General features: G+C 40.6%; 2 protein-coding genes across 2 annotated transcripts in view; one reads left to right on the plus strand and one right to left on the minus strand.

The window, feature by feature from the left end:
• LOC104857902 (olfactory receptor 51I2) overlaps window positions 1-11,154 on the minus strand; it is a 34,334-nt gene extending 23,180 nt beyond the window's left edge. Inside the window, 3 exon segments of the mRNA XM_010617969.2 lie at window positions 10,843-10,975; window positions 10,978-11,028; window positions 11,031-11,154. Of these exon segments, the coding sequence (XP_010616271.2) occupies window positions 10,843-10,975; window positions 10,978-11,028; window positions 11,031-11,142 (296 nt within the window). The 5' untranslated portion in view covers window positions 11,143-11,154.
• Window positions 8,853-9,803, plus strand: LOC104857943 (olfactory receptor 51L1). The gene has a single exon (XM_010618008.1). The coding sequence runs from the start codon at window positions 8,853-8,855 to the stop codon at window positions 9,801-9,803; it is 951 nt and encodes a 316-aa protein (XP_010616310.1).
• Window positions 11,155-19,084: the final 7,930 nt, after the last annotated feature.

Here is a 19,084-nt window from a genome sequence, read left to right on the forward strand (position 1 = left end):
TTTTTTTTTTTTTTTTTTTTTTGGTGAGACAGATAATCTATTTGACATGTAGAGTTAAGGACAAGTTACATTGGGTAGTTACGCAGTAGATTATAAAGAATGAGGAATATTAGAGTACTTGGTTCAGGATGGGAGGGAGAGGAAAAAATAATTCTCTCTGCAGATTTGACTACCAGAAAAGAAGTATTTAAGCAAAAGAGTTTAAACATCAAAGTATGTTCAAATGAACAAAAGCATTGGCATATCTGGAACTTTGTTAGAGAAATAGAATCTTCAGCCCCACATTTGACTTTCTTAATGAGAGCGGCATTTAGTAAAAATTTTAGAGGACCTAAGCCTGGGGTGTATAGTGCTTCATTTTGTAACAACTCCAGGTATTAAGATTGTTAACATATTCTTTCCTTCTTCTTCTTTTTTTTTTGTACCAGTGATCAAACTCAGGCCCTTGTGCTTACAAGGCAGACAGCAAAACCACTGAGCTAAATTTCAGATGCCACATGTGCTTTTCAACATGAGGAAAGGCATATAAGCAATAAGAGTTTGGAAAAGGGATTTTCATTGTGTGATTCACAGACCAACATCATCATAATTCACTGGAAATGCATCAGGCAGATTCTGAGAACTGTTTTCCTGAACCAGAAATTCTGGGGGTGGGCCCCAGCAGCTTGTGTTTTAATAAATTCTCTGCTGGGCATGGTGGTGCACTACTGTAATCCCAGCACTCGGGAGGCAGAGGCAGGAGGATCGCTGTGAGTTTGAGACCAGCATGGGCTACATACTGAGTTCCAGGTCAGTTTGAACTACATAGTGTAAAAAAAAAAAAAAAAAAAAAAAAAGTTCTCCAACTTACTTTGGTACTTTTGACCTACAGTGTTGGCCTAGAATATTTAGGAAAGTTGTAGCTAGCTTTGGTTAGCAAAACAGATATCCCATTGACAAACTTGGGAATGTGAGCTTCAGAGATTTTCTACAGAAGTTTGTGAGTGCCTTCAAGTTGGGAGAAACTGAGTGCATTTCCCCTAAGCAGGTGGTACAACTGTGAAGAGAAATGCAGACTTAATATCTCCATGAGGTGACTCAGATGGAATACAGTCGTAACTTTAGAGGAGGATGTGATGAAAATTCTCCAGTCACTCTGGTTACTGTGCCATGGTGTTTCACTCTTCGTTTCTTCCCAGGTCTCACCTCTGCCATTCCAACCTACCCAACATCAAAAATTCAGAAAGCTTCAATTTTAGTGCTTCCATCTAGATACATAGAACATTTAAAAAAATCGGTTAGTTATTACAAAGAGATGAGGCACCAGTTAAGAGAAATTTGTGAATGGGGCTTCAGTGTTTATAAGTCCCCTAATCTGAATCTTTTCTGAAAACTCTACTCAGTTCAGAGATGTTCCACTTCCACTCTGCAGGGCACATTTATTTCCCAATTTAAACTCTTTGGTGAGAAGAGCCTCAAAGTTTTCCCAAAGATGACTTAATTTAACAATTAAAATAAGCTTTTGCTTTGAGATCTGCACAGATGTTCTGTATAGCATTATTAACACTAGAATGATATTCTTGATTTATCCACTCATTTAATATAGAAACTGAATCTTGCTAAAAGAATTTTCCAAGGTAAAAAAAATGAGACAATGGCAGTTAAAGTCGAAACTCTATAGTTAGCTTAGACTTTGGAACACCAAGAACATATGAATTAATAAATGATCAAATAATAAACTAAATAAATAAAGGAAGTGGACCTGCTCTTACACTTGCTCCTACTTATACTGCTGCTAATGACATAGTTGGAGTCACTCCATTCTGTGACTTCTGAGAGCCCTCTGTTCCTGCCAGAGACTTAGGCCCAGTCTAAGACATCATTTAAGTCTTCTTTTCCAAAGATTCTGTGACCTTATTCCCAAGGTCATGGTTTGAATTCTTCTGAATTCTATGTAGTATTTCTGACTCATCCAACCCCATAGCATTATTAGAAGACGGAAGCAGTTCTTGTCCAACTTCCCCTCTGCTGCTTCAGAGTTTGACTTAGAAGGGGAGATGCTTCCTATATACATATCCTGTTTGCCTTCCCACAGCCAACCCGGCACTTGATAGAGAAGAGAAGAGAGCTTTTCTGCTATTCTTTCCCTCACAACACTCTCATTCCATGCAAACGTAAAATGAGTAAGAGTTAAAAGTAAACATTTAATCGGAACAAGTAGATTGGGAAAAAGAACATATAAGAGTATCTAGAACTGGGATCTGTAGTAGAATTTATGATGTAGATAATTACCATATATTTCACATTAAATAAAAACAAACAGGCCTGTTATTGTCCTCTCATCCAGAGCTCCATCTCCTATGCGTAGTAGTTTACTCTTTACCGTTAGTTTCAAAGCTGAATAAATGTTAATCTCCTGAAATCATTAATATAGTGGATGGCAAAGCGAGAATTTTTTTTTAAAAACTAAACCAAACCAGAATTTATTGAAAGCGGGGTTACCATTACTCAGGCAAACAGTATGTACAAAGGTCTTAGGAAATGGGAGAATAAAACAACTTCAAAGCAATTCAGTTTGTGCAGGACTGAATTAATACAAAATATAACAATGAGCCATACAGGAGAAAGCTGTGAGACCACAACCCTGGGAATGAGAACACTCATTTTCAAATTCTTGGAACATGAAACATGGTTCTTTGGGACAGACTGTTGAAGCACAAAGGTCTCACTGCTGATTTCACATAACTAGACCATGCCCCGGGCATAGGTTAGACACGTGGAATGAGGTCACCGGACAAGTTACGCGTGTCTTCTCGATGACTGCATCCTCATAAGCGGCAGTTGGCAGACTCAGCGGGGACCACTGGGTCAGATACCTTGGAGACAGTTGCTCTGTGGTGATCACATAAAACCCTAGACTACTCTAAACCAAGCAATTTTTGGCCTCTGATAAAGAGGAATAAACGCAAAATGCTGTTTCCCAAACCAGCTCGACAAGAACCGATAGGCACAGCAGGTGAAGATTCTAGGGCCACCTTAGTAAACCCTGCAGCCCCCTGCAGCCCCCTGCACCCCCATGCACCAGAGGAGGAGAAACAGGGAGAGAAAGGGGAGACTTGAATGTTCCAATACACCCTGCTCTGCTGCCTGCACGTTTGTGGGTCTGTATGGTACTGCAGAGTTGAGTGAGATGGTCTGAGTTTAATGTTTCCTAAGGCCTCTGGATCCAGTTGTGGAGTATCAATCCTCTGCAACTCACTGGCCAGTAATCGCATGCTTGCACCGCCACCCCCTGGTGGAAGATATGTTTGCTGTCAGTGACAGGGCTGCCATTGACAGGAATGTTGCAAATCTGCTTTCTGGCTGCTGATGTTGGGGAGCTTGGGGTCTTGAAGACCCTGGAGTCAAACCGGGTTGTCGTGTTCCTAGTAGATTTTACCAGAGACATCTCCAATCAGCCCACAGCTGGGGTCACACGGTTGTCATAGCTTGACCATTTTTTTTTTTTTTTTGCCTTTGCCTCATATGGACTGGGTTCTCTTTTTAGATAGAGGACACCTTTTGACTCTTGCAGTTTGAAAATTCTTAGGTTTATTTTCTTTCTTCCATTATCATTTTATCCACTGGTATTATCTTTCATTGTTTGGCAGATTTCAGAGGTGTTTGAATAGCTTCTGCTGTTACTCTGCTTATTTCTGTGATACCCACATCACAGGGCCTATTTGTTTCCTCCAAGTTGAAGTATTTGAACCAGTTCATCTCATTTAGCACCTTGGGGAGCCCAGGGATCTTGATGTCATATAGCTTATCCACCTCCTTGAGGAGGTGCTGCCTGTGTGATTCAATTTGCTTGATTCATACTTGCTTTTCATCTTGAGGTCCTTAAGAAACAAGGTGAGTTTCTGACTCCATAATGAGTTGGTCTTGGCTATCCAACTGCTACCTCTCCTAGGAGCCACGGTGCTTGGGTGGAGGCTGTGGGTTCTGCAGCAAGGGAAAGCTAGGATTTAAATCTAGATCTTCATGATCGAAGCCCATGTTGCTGGAGTGAAAGTAAAATTCCCACTGGAATTTTTCTCCTGAAAGACTAAATCCTTCAATCTCTAAGACTTGGTTTTCCCATCTGAAAACTGGAGACAATAACCAAATTGATTTTAGTGCTTAATTTATAGTACCCCTATCCAAGTGTACAGATCAATTGCCGAAGATATAAAGTTTGTTATTGTGTTATTAATGCCCTGAAGACTATTTTATCAGTATTGACTCCTCAGTGTCATAGAGAAACAGCCCGGTAACACTAGAAACAACCAGACGAGGTACACAGGACTGATAACCTCTTGTCAGTGATAATTTCATAAGAGGAAGCGCAGCCTATGGAATTTGGTGGAGGGCTGAGGGGGAGGCGATGGGAATTACATAGGAAAGAGTAGAGATAAACGGATCAAAGTAGCCAAGGTCAGATCCTCTATTGTTTAAATTCTGGGGTTGTCTCTGGGATCTGAGCTTTAGATTCTGCTTGGAATCTGGGTTTTAAGCTGAGAAACTGTGTGTATGGGAGGTGCTGTTTCTATGGAGCTTGGTTAAATTTTTCTCCAGTTTCTTATGAATCATAGAGTATTGACATTTTATTTTATTTTTCCTGTGGGGAGAGGATAGCACCTCTGAAAGAAGACCTTTTAAAACATTTTCTTTGTATTGTTATATTCCCAAGGTGAGTCCTAATTCCCTCCTTCTTCTGTCACCAGCACAGAATCACACTTATGCAAAGCAGGGCTCCAGAGGCCTTCGTCTCTGGGAATTTTACTCATAGACATAAAATAGGGCACCTCTTTTGGCTAGTGGTTGCCTGAGGCCCATTGTTCAGCCTTTGTGAGCTCTGATTCTCTGTCAATACAGCGGTCACGCCTAAGCACTCTCACAGGTGAGTTTGAATCTGTACATTGCAGGTATTCATATAACAAGCATATTACTATCAACAATTCTCTGTGTATTTCTATACAGAAGTCTCAGTCTTTCTGATTCATGTCTGTATTTTTAAGTAAAATTCTATTCATGCCTGTGTATATCAAGACAGCTGCCATAATTATCCGATGATAAAGATGTTTATTACAAAAATCCCTAAATCTCATTTTTTATGTGACTTGAGTATAGAAAAAGCAGTAGTCAGACAAATGCCCCTGTGATCTCCCAGATATGGTAAACAGAGCTAACAAAGGCTGCCTTAGTAGTGAAAGACATAATCATGTGACAGGAGTTGGAGACTTTCCTCTCTTCTGTCCCTTACTGATCCACAGCCTTGACATTTGTCACAGAATGGGAGAGAACTGACAGCCTTAGACCTAAGGGCAGAAAGGGATGTGAAAGGACCATTGATCACAATTCAGCGGATGGTAGGATCCTCCTTCCAGCATTTTTATTAAGGATTATTCTGCCTTAGAATGTCCCTACTGCCCAGAAGTTATTTCATGATATAGTTTGGGCTCTGAAAAGTGCTCCTTACATGAACCCCAGACTGCTTCCCTGAGATCTCCTTTCATTCACAGTCATCCCTACCCAACTCCATCCATCTGTACAACATTACATTCTTGTCAAAGTAAAGTATCATTTGATCCTTTAAAGCTGTTTGTAATTACACTTTGCATGTGTTGCAATTCTATTTTGAGCATGGAATTTGTATTCAGTTATATTTTAAGAGGTCTATTTGTGTTTTGATTTGTTAATGTCTTCCTTAGCAATTTTTTGGTGTCATAATCATGGAAAGTTATGTGAAAGTAAGATAAATCAGGGACTTTAAGAGAGCTCAATGAAACAGGGAAGACAGAGACATAAATATAATTTTAATAACATATATATATCAAATATTACAAAGTTACAGATGATAAAATATTATTTCTACTTAAATAATAATAGAAAAATTACTAGTTTGTTGTGAGCTACATATCACACTTTCAGTTCATGTTAGATTTACTATCGATCAGTCACTTTGAAAAAAGGATTTGTGTGCTGTGGAAAATAAGAGTCAGGAACTTTAAGAAGCAGCTAAAGAAACTTTAGATAGATGATGTGGATAAGAGAAGATTACAATGTGTCATAAATAAACTTTCAGATTTAATTTACAGTGGTTTATTTATTCAGCTAAATTCTTTAATAAACATCTGCTATGTTTTTGAACTTGGGCTACTACAGTATTATCTTTGGTGATGTTTACAGACTAGTATAGGTATAGACATTTAACTAATAAATAAGATACATGAGTAAACATGCATTTTTGAATTAAGATTATATTCTGCATGAAAAGTACAAACACTAAGAAGAACCATATTCATATGATACTTGATTATGATATTCGTTATCTTATTATTGTTATTATTTTTTAAGACAAGGTATCATTCTGTAGTGTAGGTTGCTTTTGAGCTCACTATATACCCCAGTGTGGCCTTAAACTCCCGGGGATCCTCCTGCCTCAATTTCTCAAGTGCTGACGTGATAGGCATATGCCACCATCACTCGGGGCCTTATTGTTGCTGTGTGTCCGTAACATTATCCATAATGTGGAGAAAATAGATATGTGTAAGATAAGAATGCCCTTTATGAATCAGTGAGATCTGACCAGGATAGTGATTTTTACTAAGGTACAAGAATGTGAAAGCATTAAAAGTGTTCAGGCTAAGGATGAGAGATGGAGGAGATTCTCTCAGTTGGTACAAGCTAAGACTCTATTCTGACTGGACCCAAAGGGAGGTGCAACACTAGACCCAAGCCTAGGCTATATCTATGGGTAACACCTTGGAGTATTGTGACCACCAATCATGACACGTCAATTTCATTAGATTAAGAAACACCTAGCTGATTCACAGAGCATAATCCTGGCTCTGTCCGAGGGTCACAGCGGCATGGCTTCCAGTACTATATATGGTCTCTCCCACCTCCTCTCTGGCTGTCTTGCCCTCCTCTGCTTCCCTGCCACCATGAACAAAGGAGATTTGTTCCACTGCCTCTCCACATATTGTTCCTGCCTCGGATCCTGCTGACCAGGTCTTTAGTCTCCTGGAATCGTGAGCTAAATTGCACCTTTCCTCCTTTAGGTTGTGGATCTTGAGTGTTGCATTTCAGTGGCAAGAAAGCTAATCTGGGAATAATGAGCAAGATTTGCTAGATTAGTGGCTGAGTAATCATATGGAGCAGAGAATGATGAAATCCAAGGGAAGATGAAGTTGTAGCTGTGAGTGAGGTGGAAAAGTTTTCTGAAATAAAAGCAGGGTAGAGAATAGGGAAGTGCTTGCAATTTTCATTTCAGTCTCAAAGACATTCACTATGAAGTGACTAAATGTTACAAAATGACCCAGGAATGGTTCTCAAAGTGGGATTCACCTCAAGAGGTTGAAGACATATTGACAATTAGGAATGATATGAAGAGATTCTAATTTTATTGGCAAGGAGTGTTACCTAAGCTCTGGGATTTTTCATTACCTCAATTTGATCCTAGTCTGCACTCAGGATTGAGGACCACTGATGCATAAGGTAAACCCATGAGAAATATGTGGGCAAGAGGAATGAAGACTCACATTTCACTTGTGAGAGAAGCGGCTGGTTTTGAGCCAAACACAGAGATAGTATGCACAGGGTTTCACAGAGCTATGCTCAGAGTGAAGAGTGGAAAATGTAGGCTCTTTCATCATTCTTACTGTACTTACTCACTGGCCAGAGCTCTTGGCATTTCCTTGGCTACCTATTCCTCTAACTGTTCATTAAATACTGTAGCTGTATGGGCCATTTCACACCCACAGTTCATAACCACAAAGGACTGATACAGAGTTAGTGATTCCTGCCTCCCATCTATTGAGTGAATGAGATGATAACTGTTAACTCAGCTTTCATACAAAATGTGACCACACTTTTCTAATTTATTTTTAAACTTATTATACAAATTTAATTTATTATGTTTTATCACATTTATTATGTTACATTGTTATGTTGAATTGCATTACTTTAAATTTTATATTATTTTCACCTCCTGAGAGGGATTCACTTATTTCTTCCTAATCTTATGGACACTAATGAAGTCTCTACGGATTCTAGGTGAAATCTGCTTATTTTGAAAGTATTACATCATTGACAGCCTTTCAGAACTTCGTTTTTAGACTCAGAGTTCATTTGCACGTTGGTATAATTTTAACCTGAAACATTAATTTCCTTCATCATTCATATTTGTCTCTTTTCCGGCTTTCTAATATTCTTATATTCTTATATTCCAAACATTTTTCCTGCAGTAGGACAGTGGGGACCTCATGGGAACTACTTTTCTCCAGGTATTCTTGATTCCTTAAGGTCTCATTGAAATAGCTAGCAATAAATTCTTTCTGATGGCTTCAACCTACATCAAAATGAGGTTTACTTTCACCATGGTAGTGAAATTAGATTCACAACACTAAACATATATTAATTTTCTCAATATTCCTTCATATTCAAATAGTAGAATAGGTTTATTATCCTAATTTTACAAGGAAAAAACAAATAAAATATGTGATATTAAGGCATAAGTAAGTTGCCTACATCATACATCTAGTAACTGGCTGAGTAAATATTTTAACCCAAATGGGATTTATCCCAGTTTTTGTTTTTAATTTTTAAGCTATGTTCTCTCACAAGACTGGGCAATCAGAAATATCTGTCTTACACGTAATACATTAGGATTCTGGAGTTCAGAGGAACAGAAGCAGAGAATAAGAGAATGTGTGCTCCTCCCACTCACCTATTTTTTCCGTTTCTTTTCTTCAGCCTTTAAGGTGAGGGCTCAAGCAGAAGACAATAGGTGGGAACTACGTCCAGCTTTCTCCAGGGGCTGGCGAAAACAAGCTTCTGCTGTTGGTGGCATGGGAGATGAAGGCAATGAAAGCCTTGACTTCCTATCGGTCTTCCTGACTGGCATCCAGGGGCTAGAGGCCCAACATAACTGGCTCTCTGTCCCCTTCTTCATCATGTACGTTGTGGCCATCATGGGCAACAGCTTAATCATGGCAGCAGTGTGGGGGGACTCTGCCCTACATGAGCCCATGTACCTGCTCCTCTCCATGTTGGCTGTCAGTGAAGTGGGCGTCTCTGTGTCCACACTGCCCACTGTTATGGGCATTCTTTGGTTTGATGCTCGCAGGGTAGACTTTGATGGCTGCCTGGCTCAGATGTTTTTCATTCACACGTTCTCCGGCATGGAGTCAGGGGTCCTTTTGGCCATGAGTTATGACCGCTTTGTAGCCATCTACAATCCACTGTGTTATACAGCCGTCCTGACCCTGCCCCGCATCATCTCCATGGGTCTAGGCATTACACTGAAGAGTGTGGCACTCATGGCTCCGCTTCCCGTCCTATTGAGGCAACTTCCCTATTGTCACATTAACATTCTCTCCCACTCCTATTGTCTCCATTCAGACTTGATCCAGCTGCCTTGTGCTGATACTAAGCTCAACAGTATCCTGGGTTTGGCCATTGTCCTCGCCACTTTCGGTTTGGATTCATTACTCATTGTGGTGTCCTATGTGCTGATTCTCTACACAGTGCTGGGCATTGCTTCTGGGGAGGGACGGAGGAAGGCACTCAACACATGTGTGTCACACATCTGCGCAGTGCTTGTGTACTACGTGCCTATGATCGGGGTGTCTGTGATGCATCGTGCTGCCAAGCGCGCTTCTCCTTTGGTCCACACAATCATGTCTAGCATCTACCTCTTTGTGCCTCCAGTGCTCAACCCCATCATCTACAGCGTTAAGACGAGGCCAGTCCGACAGGGCATTGTCACCTTGTTCTGCTGCAAGAAGGAATTGATCTGAATGACTCCAGGGGAAGGAACTATTGTTCAACCCACAAACTCTGACTATGTTTTTACAATGGACAAAGCTGTACACTAGCCATTTGGAGGAGGAGGTTCAAAACATCTATATAGTCTTGAGTCTGAATCACAAATTATTTCTAAGTTCTTTCCTTGTCACATTTTATTTACATATGGATGTCTCCGTTTATGCACCTGGTACATCTTTATTATCTAATCAATCATGACAACTTCAGGGAAAAAAAATTCATATTTTCTGTATTCCCCAAAGGCTTCTGGGAAAAGGTCTAACAGATAGCAAGCTAACATTAAAAGCTTCTGGCTTAATGATATTGTAGTTGAAATAAAGCAAACATTCATTTTTAAGGGATGGTTAGGGATTAAGAATACTCTTCAATAAAAATCCTCCTGAGAATTTTCTTCAGAGTCTCATGAATATATTTTCTGGTTTGTTTTAGATATTGGGAGTTTACTGACTTGTTTTCTTTCAGCATAATTATTAATAACATTCTTTCCCACTCTCAAAATTGTCCTTGTTTAAACCATAAATTATCTGATAAATCTGGCTTTGAAGTAGCCTCCAGTTATGTAAGGAATCAGATTCTCCCCATACCCCACCACTGAGGGTAGAGAGCACCAATATTCATATACCTCAAGTCTCTGAGGGTATATACAGCTGAGGAAAGGACCTCAACAGAGGTGTAAATGAAAATATATGAAGAGCTTCATATTGCCCAGGCTATGGATTGTACAAATCCCAGCAAAAGCATCTAACTTTTCTTTAGTAGACTAGTTTTAGATAAACACCTTTTCCTCATTTCATCATTTCTGGATGTCTCCTTTTCTGCCTTCCTACCATCCCTTCAGCCTCCAGTACCCTTAGCATGCTCTATGGTGCCCGCAGTTTGTTTTGTTCCCTGACTATCACCACCCTTTAGCCCCCTAAACATAGGTCTTGTTGGTTCTGCTGGCTTCTGTTGGAGTTTTCCTGGAAATCTTGGACAGAGGGCTCCGTAAAGGAGAATCTGCAGAGGAAGAACAATGGGACAAAGCAGGCCTCAAAGCTGATTTTGCGAATGCTGACCCAGAAGAGCTGCAGGATGGTGGGCAGGGTGGCGAGGGTGAGACTCAGGTCAGTCAGGGCCGGCACAGAGAGAAATAGGAACATGGGCGTTGGAGAGAGGGCTCCGTGTACACGGCAGCGAGGACGGTGCTGTTACCTGCGGGGAGATGATGTAGAAGCAGCAGAGTGGGCTGGAAATCCAGACGTGCTGGTCCCCAAATCCAGGGATGCCTATGAGGACGAAGTAGAATGGGTCTTGTGTGATGTCGGTGGACATCCTCGGTGAATGCAAAATCTCTGACCTGTGTGTTCTTCTCGAACCCTCTCACCAGCACTTTATTGCCACAGAGTCAGTATCCATCGATTCAATCCAGGGCACAGGCATATATTCGGGATGGTTTTTCTACCACCACGGAGCAATGCACTAATAGGAAGCTCAAAACTGCGGGTTCCTCTTTCATTCATTTCCACTTTAGAAAAGCTCATTTTTTCAAACTTTCATATTCTGTGTTATGTACAAAAATTAGCTTTCTGCAGTCCTCTGGCAATTCCCATCCTAGTGGCTCTTGTGTGTACACCTCTGTGCCCACACAAATATGTTCATCAAGGGAAACCCACCTACTTGATACTTCAAATAATTTGCAGATCAAAATATCTAAACGCTCAATTCACTTCCTACTTGACATCATGCGAAAATGCGATTATTGCAGTTCATATTTGCTTGTTGGCAGGAGTATTGAGACAGGGAAGTATCAAAGTGATGCCCAGGTTTCTTACTTTAGCATCTGTGAATTTGGACAGAGGGGCAATGCAGGGGACGCACGTATACCATGAAACAGGCTGGTGAGAGGGTTCTCTGCAGTCCTCTGACGGTGGGACTGATTGCAGAGGGGGTGGGATGTGAAATCTCTGCAGGACAGTGGAGCCGGGGACAGAGAGTCACTCTTTGTGGTTGTTGGGAGAGGGAACGGGGGAGGACAAAAAGCAGGATGGAATTATGGTGACAAATTTTGTAAAGAGAATCAGGTAAGAGAATCAGGTAAGAAACGTAGGTGTGTTTGCACTTCTGAGTATGTGTGTGGGTGTGCGTTTGTGCACAGCAGTGGGCGGTGGGGTGAGAGAAGGGAGAGGACTGACAGGTGCACCATGCAGAAGTCCATCAGAGGGCACTTGGAGGTTTGTGCTCCACCCTTTTGCCTTCAGGACAGAACATAGGCCGGTGAATGTGTGTTAAAAAAACTTTAGGACACAAAGAAGAAAGGAGGGAGAAGGGAGGAAGGAAAGGTCTAAGCACAATATCAGTGAAAATTTGGTGACCCTTTTCCTGTGCTTACATCTTTAGGTTTGTCCCACATCTGTCCTTGTATGATAAGATCTGTCCTTTACAAGCCCCTGTCTGGTTTATTTTGGTTTCTGTTCTTTCCTCATTCACATTTTTTGATACTTCCCTTATACCTACTTCTTTCTGAGCTATCTAAAGAAACTTTTTTAGGGGCCGGGAATCTAGCTCAGCGGTTTTGGCCTGCCTTGCAAGCTCAAAGACCTGAGTTCAATCCCCGATACAAAAAAAAAATAATAATAATAATAAAAAAAATAAAGAAAGAAACTTTTTCGGGTCAGAGAAGAGGACATGTGAAAATAGGAGCAAGAGAGGTACCATCCAGTAATGGTCAGTTTTCAAGGCAAGGTTCTGATAACACTGAAAACACCTTGGCATTTATGTCCACAAGCTTGGTGTAACCGTAATAAACACAACCTGGCCGGTCTTTCTATTCATTGAGAGCACATGATAACCGCCACACGAAGTGCTTCATGTTTCCTAGCTGTCACATCTCACTCTAGTCCACCCTTCTCAGTGTGCCGCTCTAGTGGATCTGCCTAATTCTCCCCTTTGGCTCCAGAGCAACCCCTCTTCTCCCTGGCCAAGCGTCCCCCTTCTCTCGGCGCTGACTGCCATGGAACAGTCCAGCTCCCCTGAGTCTTTCCTCTCTGGTACCTTTGATGCTCTTGCCTTCTACTCTCTGCTGTGTGGTGGGCTGTGATTATGTGTTCCCTGGATCCCTGGATCCCTGGATAGTGTGGGAGGCAGGTGGGGAGGCCTCTGCAGGTAGGCTCGTTTTCCTATAGGAATATTACTGCTGCACTCTGAGACCTGAGGTCCTAGGGGAGAGAAACAGGAAGCAGATCTGTTGTTCAGGAGAAGCATCGGCAGCACAACAGGACCTTTCTCTTGGTTTGAGAGAATGTGAATTGATTCTGGACTGAAAGCAACTTCTCTTGAACTGAAAAAGTTTCTAGCAACAGTGGGTTATCCAAGAGGACATGGGTAAAATTTAAATTTTGATGATTGTGTATTTCAGGGAAGTGTTGTACACATCCCATCAGAGAAATCTTATTGTCAGAGAATGAAAATTTAAGTTTACTGAAAAAAAATTACTGATTGCAGTTTTAATTTGAACTCACATCTCACTCTAGTCCACCCTTCTCAGTGTGCCGCTCTAGTGGATCTGCCTAATTCTCCCCTTTGGCTCCAGAGCAACCCCTCTTCTCCCTGGCCAAGCGTCCCCCTTCTCTCGGCGCTGACTGCCATGGAACAGTCCAGCTCCCCTGAGTCTTTCCTCTCTGGTACCTTTGATGCTCTTGCCTTCTACTCTCTGCTGTGTGGTGGGCTCTAGTCCACCCTTCTCAGTGTGCCGCTCTAGTGGATCTGCCTAATTCTCCCCTTTGGCTCCAGAGCAACCCCTCTTCTCCCTGGCCAAGCGTCCCCCTTCTCTCGGCGCTGACTGCCATGGAACAGTCCAGCTCCCCTGAGTCTTTCCTCTCTGGTACCTTTGATGCTCTTGCCTTCTACTCTCTGCTGTGTGGTGGGCTGTGATTATGTGTTCCCTGGATCCCTGGATCCCTGGATAGTGTGGGAGGCAGGTGGGGAGGCCTCTGCAGGTAGGCTCGTTTTCCTATAGGAATATTACTGCTGCACTCTGAGACCTGAGGTCCTAGGGGAGAGAAACAGGAAGCAGATCTGTTGTTCAGGAGAAGCATCGGCAGCACAACAGGACCTTTCTCTTGGTTTGAGAGAATGTGAATTGATTCTGGACTGAAAGCAACTTCTCTTGAACTGAAAAAGTTTCTAGCAACAGTGGGTTATCCAAGAGGACATGGGTAAAATTTAAATTTTGATGATTGTGTATTTCAGGGAAGTGTTGCACATCCCATTATCAGAGAAATCTTATTGTCAGGGAATGAAAATTTAAGTTTATTGAAAAAAAATTACTGATTGCAGTTTTAATTTGAAGTTTTAGGAATTGCTTAAGAGATTCTATATTGTATCTCACTGTAAAAAGAAGTCCAGGCAGCTTACATGAAAATATTTTAAGGTCATTACAAAAAAAAAAAAAGAAGCCATAAAATAAAGATCTCTTGATTTCAGTGAATACACAGATCCAGAGTTTGAGAAAAGAAAATTAAAAGTAATACAAATGTGCTTGTGACAACATTTCCCGAGTGTCCTGTGCATGCCAGAAACGGGACACTGTCAAGGAATGGGAAGACTTTGTGAGATGACCCAGGAAGCGCCCAGGTTCTAGCAGATGCCGTCTTGGTGATCCTTGGTTCTCTCCTGCTTGCTGCTGCGGCTGATCTGCTGCGACACGGATTGTGCAGTGTTGGAGCGCAGTTGCCCGTCAGAGTTGCCATGTTATTACTGTGCCCAAACGTAGAGTCCAGAAGACCTGGAGCTGTGGGCGAGGTGCCCCAGATCGGGTAGATTCGCAAGTCCCAGAGGCAAATGGGACTCCTCCTGCAGTGCCCACTGGGCGTGACTGCTGCGTGCAGCGCGAGGCGCCTTCTCAGGAAGGGCCGGGGTCCTGCTCAGCCAAGAAGGGGCTACGGTGAGCGGCACCTGGAGACCGCAGACCTCGGCGTTTACTGATTCATACAATTATTCTCCCCACCAGTGGGAATCAGCAGCTGTTGAGTTATTCACTGTGAAATTCTTCTGTTTTCTACCACTGAAGGCCTGGAGCGTTCCCTTCAAGCGCGGCTTCTTCGTGATTTGTGCTGCATTTGTCCTCTTTGGCCCCGTGGAGCCACTGTGCATCTAGGCGGGCGCCACCCCTGCATCACTTCTGCTGCTTCAGAGGGAGATGGGGGTGGAGAGGAATATGGAGTTAGGAAGAAATGAAATGACCCGTGGAATATGGGGGAGGGAGGCTTTAATATTTGATTACCACAATTTTTAGATTATAAGTATTTTCAATATATGTACACAATCTTTTGAAATTTGAATCATGTAAGAGTGTAACGTTTTCAGTAAAACTTTATTAAAATGTAAATATGAAATTAATCATTATTGGTACAAATATGACAAAGACGGAATTAACTAGAATTAAAAAGCATGTTCAATTCTTTATTTGAAGTGAATGAAAGATATTTTGAATAATGTTGGACTTGTGAACTATTTGTTAACATTTTGCTCACACTGATAGAAGTACAGTTTCAAAAAACTTCAAAAAACTACGAGACATGCTTCAGATTTAAATTTTAAATGTGGTGGCAGATAGAAAAGAAGAAAAAAGTGTATAAATGAGAACATGTGGACTAGGAAAGTCGAACACATACTTAGGCACATGTTAATCATAAATACAAATATAAGTTCATCGTGAAAAATATAATTTGGGAGAAAATAACAGATGCGAAAATTTCAAAAGAAAAAATACAACAGATGTGTGTTTGGCAATTGGTTTGGCAGAGCAAAGAGGTATGGAATCTCACTGGCTGCAGCAAAATAAGTGAATAAGAAATTCATTCGGTTAACTCAAGCTTTTTTGAAAGGGAGGCACCTGGAATTCGGTAAAGAGGATCAGAGCCTGTGGAACCCTAACCAGGATATTTTGTGAAAATTGAATATGCAGATAAATTAGGTGAAAGTGTTCATCCCTTTTGCTCACACAAACAGGCAGTGATCACACTTTAAAAGTACTGGACTCCATTATTTTTAATATCCATTTTTATTGTTGCATCATAATCATAGATAAATGTAATCATTCCCTAAGTGTATATAGCCCAGTAATGATCACAAAATAAATATATTCTGTGGTCTCAAACAGATAGAAACAATTTTGTTAAATGGTCTACAGGCACTTGAAAATGATATGTATTATGTAACTGCTTATATTTAATTGTTAATTAGATAAAAGTTCTTCAGTGATGTAATAAGATTTAAGAAACCTACTGAAATTTTTGTTTGTTTGTTTGTTTGTTCTGCTTTGCTACATTACCAGGGATATGTAATGGAGTCTATTATTATCATTCTGAATTTACATACTTATTTTTGTAGTTATCACAACAACTGTCCCTTGCACATCACTCATTTGAAACTGTTATAACTGCTTTTCATTTTACCAGCTATTACTTTTGAATTGATAAATTCCTCATACCAAGTATCAGGCTGAATGATTAAGGCTTCTCTTCTCTTCACAGTCTTGACTTGAGTGTTCTCACTGCCCAGGGTGCTCTCTGAAGTTATGTAAACATATTTCTCTACCTTTTCTAATTGTTCTTGGCAGAAGGATTGGCTTGAAACAAATAATATTCTGGTAAGTGTAGAAATATCCATAACATTTCATACATTTCAAGTGTTCTACATCTTAATTTATGGTACTTTCCTGTATTCTTAAATACAATGATTGGTAATTTTCTTCTTTTGAGAAGGTAAAATTTCAAAGAATAATTTCCAAAGGTCTACATTGTAAATTACAATAACAAATGTAATGACAGAAAAAGAGGGAGCCAAATCTTATTGGCCCTGATTGTCACATTGAATCTGGCTTAGTATTAAATATCATAGAAGGTAACACATTTCTGTTTTCACAATATAACATTTTTCGGGTTCAGCCCTCCTGACCCTGAAATTGTCTCAGAGCCTAGATTTCAGAGCAATAGAGACATAAAGATTGGACAAAATGGAGACAAATGAGCATCTTATGTGAAAGAATTGCTCTAGGATGGAATTGAAAAGTATATACTAAATTGACTGTGACCTCACAAACATCTGAAGACAAACTATCTATTGAGACTCTCCATGTTTTTAGCAGCCTTAAATGTAAAAGTAAGCATGTGTAAGAAGCCTGTAGATTCGCCATGCGGTCTTAGGAAAAAGAAGTGAGTTGCTAAGATTCTCACTGTACGCTAGGCCCTTTGCCATCTCATCCGTCTCTCTTCTGATTATCTCTAGCTGTGGGATGTCTTTCACCAGGTTCTCTAAATATATTTCTTCCTTTTGTTCCAGGGAATAATCCCTTCTTGACTACTCTGGCCATCTGTGGAGTTTGGCCTGCCATCAGTGGGCTATCTCTCTACCATGTGGTTATAGGCAACTTTTTTGGGGGAGTGGGGTACTGGGGATGGAACTCAGGACCTTGTGTTTGCCAGACAGGTGGTAGAACCACTGAGATAAATCCCCAGCCCCTAGGCAACTTCTTATTTTTTCTTTCCTCATTGAGTTTATTGGTACATTTTAGTTATAGAGTACAGTTACATTCATTATTGGGATCTCGTAAATTTACATGACAAGTCTTGGTTCTCATTTTTTCCCATTGTTCCTGCCCTCCCTTCACCCCCTCCTCCCCTCCCCATTTACAAACATTTTATTTCCATTTTTTCATTTTCTCATGTATTTTTTTCTTTCCCTTATTACGTTTCCCCTACCCTTCCCACTTTCCCTACACCTTTAGCCCTTTTCTTCTTATTTTACATTGTCAATTATATCATTAGGATCTTATGTATTATTGCAGATTATTCACACCAGGGAAACTATTCGGTATTTACACATGTGTGACTTATTTATTTCACTTAGGAGTATATCCCAAATATGTATCAATTTTCCTACGAATGAATCTAATTTCTCATTCTTTATGGATGAGTAGTATTCCATTTTATAGAAAAACCACATCTTCTTTATCCAGTTTCCAACTAATGGTCAAATGGGCTGTTTCCAAGTTTCAGCTATTACAAACTGTGCCGCTATAAACACAGGTGTGCATATATCACTATTATATGATTCTTTTAATTCTTTTGGAAAGATACCCAGCAGAGGGATGGCTCTTTGAGGTATCTCCATATTGATTTCCACAGTGGTTGCACCAGTCTGCACTCCCACCAACAGTGGAGAAGGGTTCCTTTCTCCCCACAACCCCGCCAACATTTGTTATTATGTGATTTCTTGATAGCAGCCATTCTTTGTGAGGTGAGGTGGAATCTCAGTGTTGTTTTCATCTGCATCTCTTGAATGACCAGTGATGTGGAGCATTTTTTCATATATTTACTTGCTTAGGCAACTTCTTATGCTAATCACATTTGTGACTCTACCTCCATGTTTCCATTTACTCTGCTTCTGTAAGTGCAAGCTAACTCCTCGAATGTTTAAAATTCATAACCAAAAATTTCATTGATTTATGGGGGACAGAAATGCTGGTTTAAAATTGATTCTAAACCTTATTACAGGATGTCCAGTGTACAGAGGGATGGGGAATGCCAGGATATAATACTTTATGTGCTCTGTGAGTGGAAGGGACCTTGTCTCTTTTGTCACTTCTTTGACTTTAGGGCCTAGAACTTGTGACTGACTCATTGAATGTGCTCAGTAAATTCTATTTGACTAAACTACAAAAGGGTTAAGGAGCTTTAGCTTTTGCTCCATTGATGTACGTTGCTGGTTAATAGTTCAGACTCTGGAATCTGACCAGCTAGATTACAGTGCTGGCACTTGGATGTATAGGTGTGAATATGATGCCTACTATACCAAAGCACTAGCTTTTCATCTGAAGTATAATAATTGCATTAATTTTATCTCCATGTTGTGGTACAGAAAGACTGAAACATTGGAGTGTCTAAGATTATTTGTTTCTTTCTCTGAAAATTCAATTATAACATCTTTATGTAATTTCAAATTCTTAAAAAGCATGTCCAATCAGATAGAAATTATTAATGTCTATAAAGAGGATAGTTGCCTCCTTGACATTTCCTGCAAGGGGGATTCAGAATTTTGAATAACAAGCACAAATTTGTAATTTTGGGGTCTCCCAACCTGGGGCCTTTGTGAAACCAGGTGAATTCCACGTAACAGTTTCTATGGGATGGCCCCTTTGAAATAGCTGGAATGTAACACACTTCACCTCCCCTCTAGTGTAAATGGATCAATAGATTTCTAAGGACATATTCTA

Source organism: Fukomys damarensis, unplaced genomic scaffold, assembly GCF_012274545.1.
Source record: "Fukomys damarensis isolate Sample0158 unplaced genomic scaffold, DMR_v1.0_HiC HiC_scaffold_16, whole genome shotgun sequence".
NCBI classification, from domain to species: domain Eukaryota; kingdom Metazoa; phylum Chordata; class Mammalia; order Rodentia; family Bathyergidae; genus Fukomys; species Fukomys damarensis.